The sequence below is a fragment of the Anomaloglossus baeobatrachus genome, chromosome 5 (genome assembly GCF_048569485.1).
Source record: "Anomaloglossus baeobatrachus isolate aAnoBae1 chromosome 5, aAnoBae1.hap1, whole genome shotgun sequence".
Taxonomy (NCBI): Eukaryota; Metazoa; Chordata; class Amphibia; order Anura; family Aromobatidae; genus Anomaloglossus; species Anomaloglossus baeobatrachus.
The window spans coordinates 125,118,815-125,131,779 of record NC_134357.1 but is presented as its reverse complement, the minus strand read 5'-3'; the positions used below and the strand labels follow the sequence as shown (position 1 = coordinate 125,131,779).

The 12,965-nt window shown below is 43.1% G+C and overlaps 1 protein-coding gene across 2 annotated transcripts in view; it reads left to right on the top strand.

Annotated features, from left to right (window-relative positions):
* NDST2 (N-deacetylase and N-sulfotransferase 2) overlaps nucleotides 1–12,965 on the top strand; it is a 195,906-nt gene that overhangs the window by 175,595 nt on the left and 7,346 nt on the right. The window contains exons 7-10 of one of the 2 annotated variants that reach the window (XM_075348849.1): nucleotides 8,287–8,469; nucleotides 10,200–10,296; nucleotides 10,386–10,509; nucleotides 10,597–10,783. In XM_075348849.1, the coding sequence (XP_075204964.1) occupies nucleotides 8,287–8,469; nucleotides 10,200–10,296; nucleotides 10,386–10,509; nucleotides 10,597–10,783 (591 nt within the window). The remainder of the gene's footprint in view (nucleotides 1–8,286; nucleotides 8,470–10,199; nucleotides 10,297–10,385; nucleotides 10,510–10,596; nucleotides 10,784–12,965) is intronic. The other variant, XM_075348850.1, reaches the window with a different exon arrangement.

Genomic DNA, 12,965 nt, shown 5'->3' with positions numbered 1-12,965 from the left:
CGGAGGTGTGAAAGCAGCCTTACAGCAAAGATGGGTTGCAGTGTGTACATCGCCCAGGCCAAAAACTAATACTCTACCAGGATACAGTTAAGCCCCACTAAGTGGAGGCATCACAGGTGCAGGAGGAGCAAATCATACACACACACCTCCATGGAATGTAGGGGGCGATTGCTGGATGATAAAACTGCACACTGATGGCTTGCATAGAGCACTGTTCACACATGCAGATAACACAGGCACAAACCCGCAGCCTATTAGGTGACGCCCATACTATTAGATCAGGCTGGCTGCCAAGCTGTACTTTCTGTGCACCACACGGACAGGAACTCTAATATGCAAGGCCTGGCTGTATCCTGTACAAAAAAAAATGAGGATTTTGTTGGTATTTATGGCCATAAAAACGGAAGCCTACAACCCTTTTTTGGAGGATATTTATTCATCTTGTTGCTATTTTTATATTTAGTGTAGGGACCTACAAACATGAGGTCCCGTGATGAGGGTTGTAGGCTTCCGTTTTTATGGCCATAAATACCAACAAAAACCTCATTTTTTTGTACAGGATACAGCCAGGCCCCTTTCTGTTGGGCCTTGCATTTTAGAGTTTCTGTCTTTGCATGATACACAGGTGGGGTACGGCTTGGCAGCCCGCCTGATCTAATAGTATGGGCGTCACCTAATAGGCTGCGGGCTTGTGACTGTGTTATCTGCATGTGTGAACAGCGCTCTATGCAAGCCATCAGTGTGCAGTTTTATCATCCAGCAATCACCCGCCTCCATTCCATGGAGGTGTTTGATTTGCTCCTCCTGCACCTGTGATGCCTCCACTTAGTGGGGGTTTAGCTGTATCCTGGTAGAGTACTAGTTTTCGATCCGGGCAATGTACACACTGCAGCCCATCTTTGCTGTAAGTAATGCTTAATTTTTGGAGGATATTTATTCCTCCTCTTGTTGCTATTTTTTTATTTTCAGCTTCCGGACTAGGCCAATTTATTTCAATTCTGACCAATGTCACTTTCTAAGGTAATAATTCTGGAACGCTTCAGTAGATCCCTGTGATTCTGAGATTTCTTTTTAATGACACAATGTACTCAATGTTAGTGGTAAATTTAGAATGATATTTTTTTTGCATTTATTTGTGACAAAATTAGAAATTTGGTGAAAATGTCACAATTTTCAGACTTTGAATTTTTATGCTCTTAACCTTTTCCTGTCCTGAGTCCCCCCGGGGGGGGCATTCCAAAAATTCCATTACGCTCTGTTGTCCCCTAGCAGTGGATATCAATAATTCATAAGCATTTTACTGTCCTAAGTCCCTTCTAGCGGGCCACTGAGTTGAAAGTCCCTTTTCTAAGCATAGCAGGCAGTACTTCGTGCATAGTGCTATTTTTGGCAGCCAATTATTTCAATGGTCAGAACAGGAAATTTTATTGGATAGGAAAAGGTTAAATCATAGTTATGTTACTCAAAATAATTGATAAATAATTACCACGTCACTTTAAATCAGCATAATTTTTGAAATGTAGGTGGGTTTTGTTTTTTTTTTTTAAATTCTTTATTTATAAACAGATCACAATAAACCAAAGGCTGACAAGCGAAAGCCCGATACACAACAGTGGGTATAAGGGCGAGCCAAACCAAAATGTACCAGACCAAACCAAAACGCTGCCCTTATGGGGGAGAGACCCCTGAAGAGAATAATAGAGAAGGAAGGGAAGAGAGAGAGTGAGAGGGAAGAGAAAAAAAAAAGGGAGGGGGGGAGGAGGACGTTAGCGGGAGATCGGTGAAGGGAGAGGAGGAACAAAGAGGGAGAAGGGGGGGGGTGGAAGGCCAGTGGTGGGGGTGGGGGGGGGATCCGAATGTAGGTGTTTTTTTGTTAGGAAGTTAGAAGGGTTAAAAGTTTTATCAGCAATTTTTCATTTTTCCAACAAAATTTACAAAACCGTTTTTTTCTAGGGACCACATCACATCACAAATGTGACAGAAAATAACCAAAAGAGACCCCATTCTAAAAACTGCACCCCTCAAGGCACTGAAAATCACATCCAAGAAATTTATTAATCCGTCACATGCTTCACAGGAACTAAAGCAATGTGGAAGGAAAAAATGAAAATTTTACTTTTTACTTTTCCCGACAAAAATGTTACTTTAGTCACAAATATTGCATTTTTATAAGGGTAACAAGCGCGTGCACCGTACAATTTGTTGTGCAATATCTCCAGTATACCAATACCCTATATGTGGTGGAAAACTACTATTTGAACGTCCGACAGGTGTCTGAAGGGAAGTACACAATTTGAGTTTTCAAATGCAAAATTGGCTGGAGTCGGTAGCAGACGCCGTATTGTATTTGGAGACCCCCTGAGATGTCTAAACAGTGGAAACACCCCACAAGTGACCCCATTTTGGAAACTAGTCCATTCAAGGAATTTATCAAGCTGTGTGTTGAGCACCTTGAATCCCAGGTGCTTCACAAAATTTTATAACGTTGAGCCATGAAAATAAAAAAAAATCTAATTTCTTCCTCATAAATGTTGTTTTAGCCCCAAATTATATAAATAAATCCCAAAAAACAATAGCACAATTGTGCTTTTACCGCTTCACTTGGAATTTTTTTTGTCCATATTTCCTTACTCCATATCAATGTTCCCCAACTCCAGTCTTCAAGGGCCACCAACCAACAAATCATGTTTTCAGGATTTCCTTTATATAGCACAGGGGATAATTTCATCATTTGTACAATGCTAAGGAAATCCTGAAAACCTGATCTGTTGGTGGCTCTTGAGGACTACATTTGTGGGAACACTACTCTTTCTAGTAAAATGAAATGTGTCATTCGAGACTACAACCCATCCGGAAATAATATTTCCATGTCAGGGTAAAAATAAAAAAACAGGACTACCGTGTCTTTCTAACTATAAGGCCCCTTCACACGTCCGTGAAAAAATGTTCGTGTTTTGCACTGCTGTTTTGAAGGTGCTTTTGGCACACATGTGCTGTCCCTGTGATATCCATGTGACACACATGTAGCACACGGACAGCATGAACTTCTATACTGACCTGTCCATAGTGCTGCTGTCTCTAGCGCTGCTGCTGCTTCTAGGTCTGCAGTGCAGTGAATATGCAATGAGCATAATGATCAGGACCCAGAAGCAAGTCACAGCAGCGTCGAAGACAGCAGCGCTGGAGACACGCGAGTATAGAAAATAATTTTATTTCAAAGACATGTGTTTTCTCCAGTACATGTCACATGGATCACGTCAGTGTGTGATCCATGTGATATCAGTGCTGTCGTGGAAAAACGGACTTGTCTCCATGCGGATCACACAGGCGCACGTCCTTGTGAAATACAGATGTGTGCGCAGATTGATTTTAATGGGTCTGTGTATGTCCATATCTTCGGTATGTATGAAAACGGATGTCATACATACCGGAATCACTGACGTGTCAGGGGGGCCGAAGACACAAATTTTAGCAAAACATTATCTTACTAAAAAGTATGTGCGTCTTATAGTCTGTAGTCAGTAAGGTCAGCAATGCCAAACTTCCCTGACTGCCGCCTTAATGGCATGTCCGCACGCTGCCTTCTAGATTTGACAAAAAGAAATGCACCCCCCCTCAGACTGACAACTGTAAACACTACGTTTGACAAAAAAACTCATGCGTTTTTAACGGTGCGAGTGTGGTCCCACGGTGATTCAGCTCTGCTACGTTTCTGTCCTGTTACAGCGGCACCATAGAATATGACTGGCCGCTGACAGCAGACAAAGACAGAGCCACACGATGAGAATGAACTCTGGTGAACCTCTGACGTCAGTGCCGCGACACAGGCATTAGTGCGGGGCCCGCAGCTGTGACTAAGAGGTTCACCCGAGTTCATTGTCAAGGTGTGGCTGTATGTGTCGTGGCCTGACTTGTGGTCACAGGTGAAGGACTCCAGCTGTGACCGGAAATCACCTAAGTGACGGCACTTCAGATCGCATAGCTCACTTAAGTCATTCGGGTGATTTGCTGTCACAGGTGGAGGACTCCAGCTGTGGCAGCGGCTAACCTGAGTGACGTCACCGATGATAGCGCGACTCACTTCAGTTGTTGCGTGAAGCTCACAGCGAGCAGTCATGCTCTATGGCCGCTCGCTGTGAGTGTCAGATGTAGCCGTGCTGGAAGCGTCGTGGAACCACTTGTGAATTACGTCGGATCTGGAAGGGTGTTTGGGGGTTAATAAATTTGAGAAAGAGGGGTTTTTTTGGGTGTTTGCGTTTATTTACATTCACTTACAGATAAGTGATGGAGGGTATCACATAGACGCCTGCCGTCACTAATGTAGGACTTAGTGGCAGCTATGGGCTTCAATTAGCTCCTTAGTACCCTGATTGCCACTGCACCAGGGCAATCAGGATGAGGCAGGTAAAGTCCTGAGACTGTCGAATCTAATGGATACGGCAAATCTGGGTGGCTGCTGGCTGATATTTTTAGGCTGGGGGCTCTCAATAACGTGGGTCTCCCAAGCCTGAGAATACCAGCCCCCAGCTGTGAGGCTTTATCTTGGCTGGGTATCAAAATTGAGGAGAACCGCATGCCGTATTTTTTAATTATTTATTGTATTGTACTATATAGACCCGCTAAGGTGGCTATGATTGGTTGCAGTCAGACAGCTGTCACTGAGCGTGGGGGCGCGTCTGACTGCAACCAATCATAGGCGCCGGTGAGCGGGGAAAGCAGTGAATATGAGATGAGTCTAATGAGCGGTGGGCACTTTCACAACCAGGAGAGGCCACGGGAGCAGTGTGACAGCCCTAGATCACTAAGTAACAAGCACAACCATAGACCACCAATGTTAGTGACATTATCTCCTTTACATCTTCACAACACAAGAGTTTTTTAATATTTATTTATTTATTTATTTTTTCTGTTGTCAAAAACTGGTTGTGTCTTAGTCTGAAAAATACAGTATTTACAAATGGAGCACAAAAAATGAAAACAAAAAAACAATACTTGTCTGCTGAGGGAAGAGGGTGAGGGGTTAAACATCCGATGGATAGTTCAGTGATGACATTCCTCTATATCAAGTGCAGACTGGGAACCTCGGAGCTGTAGAATTTCCATTGCTAAAGTTTCCATGGCGATGCTAAATATTAATAGGATGATAAGGACCTAGTTTTCCTGATTCATAGTCACTTGGGATTGCAGGGAGCTAATCCCAAAATTATATTAAAGATGGGGGATGAGTTTGTAAATGACTGTGAGATTTTAGTAATCATTGTCTGCCATGTAAAGTACAGAGGGATAGACGTCTTATTTCCAGTCCTTTCACTCACATCCACTCCAGACTTAAATCTCACTAACTTTCCAATTACTGCGGGTCCTCACCGGCTGACGATGAATGCGTGATTGCTACGGGCAGATTACCATAGGGCTGGGGGAGTTGTAGGGTCACGGCTCCCATCCGGAGGGGCCGCAGGCTGCTGACACTGCACAAAGACATGCAATGTCCGTATTACTATTGTAGTCCGTCCGGTTCCCTACGCTAATGGTATGGACAGTTTGCATTTAGTAGATTTCGACTGCGTTCCCATAACTTGAGGAATTGTCTGTCTGCTTATACCATACAGGTGCACTTTAAATGTTGCAAGAAAAAAAAAAAGCGTAGTTGTACGCTGTGGTCAGCAGACTGTGCCCGTCTGTTCCTGCTTGATTGCTTTTATTAAATGTAAATCTAGTGCTGCTGTTTTTCGTTATTCTTGCAGACTCCCACTGTGCTGGTCGATCAGACAGGAGATGGCGTTACCTCTTGGCAATCACCTGTCTATATAAGTACAGGGGATATCATCTGCTATGGATTGTTATTATACCATTGTAGTCAGGCAGAACAGACATTCGGCCCAGTCTGTGATAGATTAGTTGTCCTGTTTTTATTCCAATGTATCCTGAACTTTTTCCGTGTTAGAATTCTGTAGAATAGGAGGGAAATGTGCAAAGATCAGCCGTAGCGTTAAAACCGGCCAAATAAGTAACTAACATTTAATTTTTCTCAAATTGTCTTCCAATTGGCAGGTCTTATGTGGTGTTACCAGTTGGCAATGGTTGGTACCTCCAAAAAGTGGGTCACGGAAGGGCAGCTAAAGGCCCAGCAATAGGGTTATGATTGGCCAAGGGTCAGAGATGGCTAGCCTAACTGACCCGAACCTACGGAAGACAAATTCAAGAAACACTCTAAAAAATGTTTTTTCTTTTCTCCTTATAATCATTGGTTTCACTGTTTATTTCATCCCACCTGCATTACACCTATATATTCCCTACTGAAAGGTTATGTGATATTCAGTCTGACAACCAGTCAAGTACACTAATGTGTACACAGGTTTGATAGGCTCTGGATCCATGTGTGACAGAATGACATCTGCTATCAAATCCCACCCGAAAGCGCTAACTTCTCTCCTCCCCATTCCACCATGTCTGCCCCAGTGTATGTCCTTGCTGCCCAGAATAACCAATAATGCGCACAAAGAAAAGGTTGTCACCACAAAACTTATAGTTAGTATAGTTAGTTCGCCGTGAGGACGTCGCGATGTACCGGCGGACTACAAGAATCATGAGGCCAGCGGTGGAATGGAAGGTAAGGTGAGCATAATACTGTATGTGTGTACATGCGTGTTTGTTTGTGTGTGTTTGTGCGTGCTTGTGTGTGTTTGTGTGGACTGCAAGTGCGGGTCAGAGCGCGGTGGATGTACGGAACCAGAAGTGTGTGCGGTGAGGATTTTGCTCGTACAGCAAAGCTTTCTCGTAAAGCGAGTTACAAATTTACAGAAAGCCTTGCTTGTTAATCGAAATTCTCGTTAAGTGGGTTACTCGTTAAGCGAGGTTCCTATATATATATGTATATATATGTATATATATATATATATATATATATATATATATATATATATATATATATATATATATATATATATAATATATAATATATAATTTACCTCAAAAAGTACAACTACTGTGATCCCCAGTAACTAGATGAACGTGGCTCTACAGGTCTCATGTGAATAGAGGACGGGCCATACCTGAACCCCGCTCCTCTAGTCATTCTTTATGGGACTTGCTTAAATTACCAAATACAGGAATGATGATACTTCTTGATTTTAGAGCAACCCCAGTTCAGTGATGGGCACAGATTGCACTTGCTCTCTGTGCATGGATATTTTGTAAGTGATACCTGTTACTTTGCCTCATCTTTTATTTAAAGGGGATCTGTTGCCAGGTTTTTGCTAAGTAATCTGAGAGCACCATAATGTAGGGGCAGAGTCCCGGATTCCAGCGATTTATCACTTATTATGCTGTTTCAGTATAATATGAGGGGGTTTCTTTGCCAGCAGAAGATTATCACTAGAGGACTAGTTATCTCATGGCTCCTGGTCCAACCACACTCTCAGCACTGATTGGCATCTTTCTGTCACTATACATTGTACACAGAAAGCTGCCAATCGGTTGCGTGATGTTTTTGGTGTACTAAATCTTGAAATATTTCAGTTCTCACACTGGCACTGTAGCAAAAACTATGAATTATTCTTGCTTTCTGCCTTCTCATTTGTCAGCTTTGCTGTGTAGACTGTGACAGAATAAATAGAGGGTGTGGGATTTAGTCCCGCTTTATTGGAGTGCTGGAGGTTGATGTAAGGAAGGGTAGTAAACGAATACACAAGTAATGATCTCCGATACAAGGGACCTGCTGTTCTGCCTGTACTGGAGAAAAGTCAAAAACTAAAAAACATTTGAAAACTGATTACACATATTACTCTTCTACAGCCCTCTAGATCATTTCTGAAAATAAATACACGACATTCCCTGTAAGACACAGGACTTGGGAAGTTTTGTCTGAATTTCAGCATTGAGAGGACTCTATAGTTTTGTGATACGTGGAAACTTGTGCTGGAATCCAAAGCAAGGGAATCAGTGGTCTATCTATCAGGGATAAGGGAGGCAGAAAGCCGCCATCCTTCCTCCCGCCAATGAAATATTCAGCACCGCACCATGGCGAGGTCATGAAATATTCACTGGCTCTAGCTCTGTAATGTCATGTTAATGTCAAAAAAGACTGCACTACATCAAGTGGATGTGAATTATAACCAGAAAATTGGACCAAGGTCTCGAATCCCACAGCACCTGCAGCACCTCGCCCTATATACTGTCTTTTATCTCTCTGCAAGGCGCATTAATAAATGATGAGTGTTTATACAGCCAAGTGCTCTACTTAGGAGAGTTAACCTAGATGGCATTCCCTGTGTGTGTCTGTTACAGATCAGCATCTTCATGACACATCTTTCTAACTATGGCAACGACCGCCTGGGGCTTTACACATTCGAAAGCCTAGTGAAGTTTGTGCAGTGCTGGACCAACCTCAGACTACAGACTCTGCCACCTGTCCAACTGGCAAAGAAATATTTTGAGATCTTCCCCCAAGAGAAGAACCCTCTGTGGCAGGTAAGTGCATTCACGGATTATGTAACACTCCGCCACCGCCGCCTTTGGTGTTCAGGCATGTCATGGCGATTACATCCCAATTTGTATCTACTCTATTCCAAAGGTCACATCTATTCAACACCTTTCAGAGGAAAGCAGAAAATGTTCCTTCTTCTAAGCTTTAAGCCAATGGATTTATGTTTTTACTGTACTATAGTTTTTGTTTTTATTTTTGCAGCCGACTAATTTCTTTCCAAAGATTGCAAAAGGCCCCATCTCATAATTTAAACCTATACATATAGGGGCTTTATGGCTTCACATATTTGCTTATGAGTCTAAATACAAATATAGCCAAACACTTCATGGACATACACAGGGTGTCCCCCACCAGGTTAGTCCAGTGGTTCTCTTTCTTCCCCTTTAAATAAAAGTATTTTTTTTACTAAAAATCATTTATTATGTATGTTTGTAATTGGGTTTCATAAAAAATTTAGGACCATTTGCTTCCTGTATCGTTTGTGTTTCACTGACTGTAGAACGGGTTAACTGAGATCCGTCAGGGAGCCAATCTTGGCGGTTCATTGGGAGAATTTCTAAATCTTTCATCTGTCTTTTCTTGAGTACCAATCAGATGATTTATGACGTCAGACCACGTGAAAGTTGAGTGTCCAGGGAAAAGGAGTCTGTAAAAGACAAATTCCACAGTTCATAGCCCCCACAGTACCATTTGCCCATTTTGGGATCGGCGCACCTGTCCTCCCACCAGCTAAAAACAGTTGTGTCCTCACTAATCATTTGGTATAGCATACATTTTCCTGACATGGGGCTCAATGAGATTTCCGTTCTTCATGTACAAATGCTATTTGTGGTTTTCACTGATGGCACTCGTTTGTGGGGCCATTCACATGTCTGTGATTTTTCAGAATGTGTGATCTGCAGAAAAAAGACATATTGGAGGGCACCACCTGTGGGGTCCAATTATCCCACTAGGTAACCTGAACACAAGGGATCACCTCAACACACCCAGAAATAAGTACACTAAAAAGAAGGAAAGTGGTGTGCAAAAGAGGGATATACCTCTATCGAAGTACAAAACGGTCTTTATTAAATCAACCATTTTGTACTTCGATAGAGGTGTATCCCTCCTTTGCACACCACTTTCCTAAATCAGATCACCTTCAGATGGCATCTGATGTGCATCCAGCTGCCGCAAGGAAACTCCTCCCAAGAGTGTTTGGGTTTCAGTCAAGGGGAAGGTGTCGGCGCGGGTTTAGTCATCGCTCTATGTATGGTAACCGCGCCCCCCCACATTGTCTAACAGCCTCCTCTAATGATGAGCGTCTGTCAGTCAGTGTGGGGGACTTAGTTGCAGCCGCTATTCTCCATATACAGAGCTGTGACTGAACCCGCACCAACGCCACCACCATGACTAAAACCCAAACACTGCCGGGAGAATTACATTTCTTTTCCTCCCGGGCTTAATGTGCAGGCACTGGGCAGGTTAACTCTCAATATGACCATAACCTTAGACATGTATGTTCAGCTAGAGGTAATGATGAAAAATACCTTACTCAAAGAAAATGGCTACCCATAGCTTACTAGAGATGTGTCCAGCCATACCAAATATCGCACCCCCTCCAAGCAGCTAAGTTATTCATATTGCACTCTATTTAGGGAATACAGAAATGCTTGTTGTGGAGTCGGGATTAACATGACTGTAAACAATCCATGCATATTATCTATTAACACAGAACCCATGTGATGACAAGAGGCATAAGGATATCTGGTCAAAGGAGAAGACATGCGACAGATTGCCCAAGTTTCTTGTTGTTGGGCCTCAAAAGACTGGTAAGAGGACTTCCATGTACTTTCCATGTTGTCTATCCCTGATCAGGAGGATAAAGATCATCTTGGAATTGTCCGTCATTGGTTCACAGGTACCACCGCTCTGTACTCCTTCCTCAACATGCACCCCGCGGTCACCAGCAACTTCCAGAGCCCAGTCACCTTTGAAGAAATCCAGTTTTTCAATGGAGTAAACTATCACAAGGGCATTGACTGGTAAATGTGTTGTAGTGCTCCATACAGATATCTGTTTAACCCTCTAATGAGCGAACCCTTTAAACCATTTGCTTTCTTTATCTCTAGGTACATGGATTTTTTCCCCGTGCCCTCCAATGCCAGCACAGACTTCATGTTTGAGAAAAGTGCAAATTACTTTGACACAGAAGTGGTACCGAAGCGCGCGGCCGCTCTTCTGCCCAGAGCCAAGATTATTGTCATCTTGATTAATCCCGCTGATCGGGCGTATTCTTGGTACCAGGTACTTACTCTGGTGAATCAAATCTAGACTTTTCATTTTTTATTGCTGTTTGGTGATTGAATATAATGAGAATTTACTGGAAAGACATAATTGCTGACATTATTTAATCCACAATTTAAAAAGCACGGACCTTAACTGTATGACCACAATAATAATGTTCACAGTCCTTGCACATAAGTAACGTATCCCAAACCCTGACTTTAGTATTCTTACGTGAAAAGGTGATCTTAAAAGGGCTGGAAGACAATGGCGCACAACTAGGGTCTTATCCAGGTGAGAGGAAGAGGTTAAAGCACTGGGAGAGCCTTGAAGGGTTGTGATAGTCAAGACAGCTGCTGCTGCACCATGTGGAAATAGAATTCAGGATGGTTGTAGAAGGGTTAATGCCGTGAATAAGAGGAAACTCCAAGAAAATTTGATGGTGATTTTATAACAATGCGCCTTGTAGATATCTCCGTCATCAGGTCAAAATTACATTCCCTCACATCCATCAAATTGTCTTGAAGCTTCCTCTCATTCACTGCAGCGCGGCTTTACCCCTTCTAGAACCATCCTGAATTCTATTTGACATGAAAAGGTGGGGACATGTGTATAGTGAAGTTATTTTGATTTCCACACCCCCCCCCCACAGACATACTTTATCTGAAGACATCATGTTACTCTGATACGCTCAGGGATATTAATGTAGATGTGTCTTTCTTGGAGAAATGTACAGACTTGGATACTGTGGAACTGCGTCACTGCTGTGTTTAGCTGATGGCCCATGTATAGGTAGGAGGACGTGAATATGTGTGGTATGTTAGACATGAGCAAGTGCTGTGGAACTGTGGATACTGTGGAACTGCGTCACTGCTGTGTTTAGCTGATGGCCCATGTATAGGTAGGACGTGAATAAGTGTGGTATGTTAGACATGAGCAAGTGCCACGTTGCATAAGATAGAGATATTCAAGCCGCACTTTGATTTTACTAGCTAGATACAAGCTTTGGGTAGACTGACCAATTCTTATCCAATGGAAATTTTTAGGCCTAGGACACACGGCGAGAAAAACAGCCAGAGTGGAATGTGATAAAAAAAATCACATTCCACTCAGACTCATGTTACTCTGTGGGGCCGTTCCCACCTGTGATTATTTTTTCAGCGCTAATCGGACCCAGATAATAATCGCAGCATGCTGCGGGTAGAATCCGATCCATCTTCACTCGCACTCATACAAGTCTAGGGGTGCGAGTGAAAAATCGCACTCCACTCGGATTACACCGGAGTTCAGTGCGATAATCGCATCAGCTGGCAGTCGAGGAAATGGGGAAATTAATTCCTCCCTCTCCTCCGGAGCGCCCGCCCTCTCATCCGCAGCTGTGATCCGATCGCAGGATAACATCACAGTGGCATGACACTCGGCTTACACTCGCAGGACAGTGGAAAGCGAGGGTCATTAGCATATCGCATCCAATGCACTCACACTCGTGTGGCCCCAGCTTTAAAAACACAATAGTACAGCACATATAGTGAATATAGACCCATGTGAGTTTCACAGTACTAGTCCTCAATATAGTAGATACATACTTTGTGCCACAAGAATGGAGTACAAGTCAATGTTTTGGCAAAGGATGGCCCAAGCGTGAGCACAATTTATATAGAAAATTATCATAGAGAGAATCAGACACAGAGGTTGATTATCGGGTTTATGTTGGATGTTGGGGACTCTACAGTTCGTCTCCTTGTGGCCCCCGGGGTGTCTAGTATTTCAGTTTGAGGGAAGGTCCTTAAAGGTTAATAGTTGGGTGGCATGGTGGCTTCAGACGTTCTCACTCATTACTGGCCTCAGTGACCAGCTTGTGGCTTCAGAGAAAGCTCATTAGACTGAATCTACAACATGCCGGGCCTGGGACTGTCTGCAGGGCTTCAGCTAATCTGCCTTATTGATTTACCTATTCCTGGTCATCATTTCTGGACGCAAACAAAGTTAATTGCTTTTTCCTGGGCGTCCAGAAGAGCAATATGTGTTCTGTGACTAGCAGCCACTGCCTGAGGGAAATGCTTAATCTAAATATTCTTCTCCTTCCCTCTGTCTTATCTTAGAAAAGCTATGACACTTATGAAGTCCATTGGAGTGCTGCTTCTCACTTATAATAACCGTCTGGCTTTCTAGTTAGCCGCAGAAAAGGATAATTAAAATGGGCCTGTCACAAATA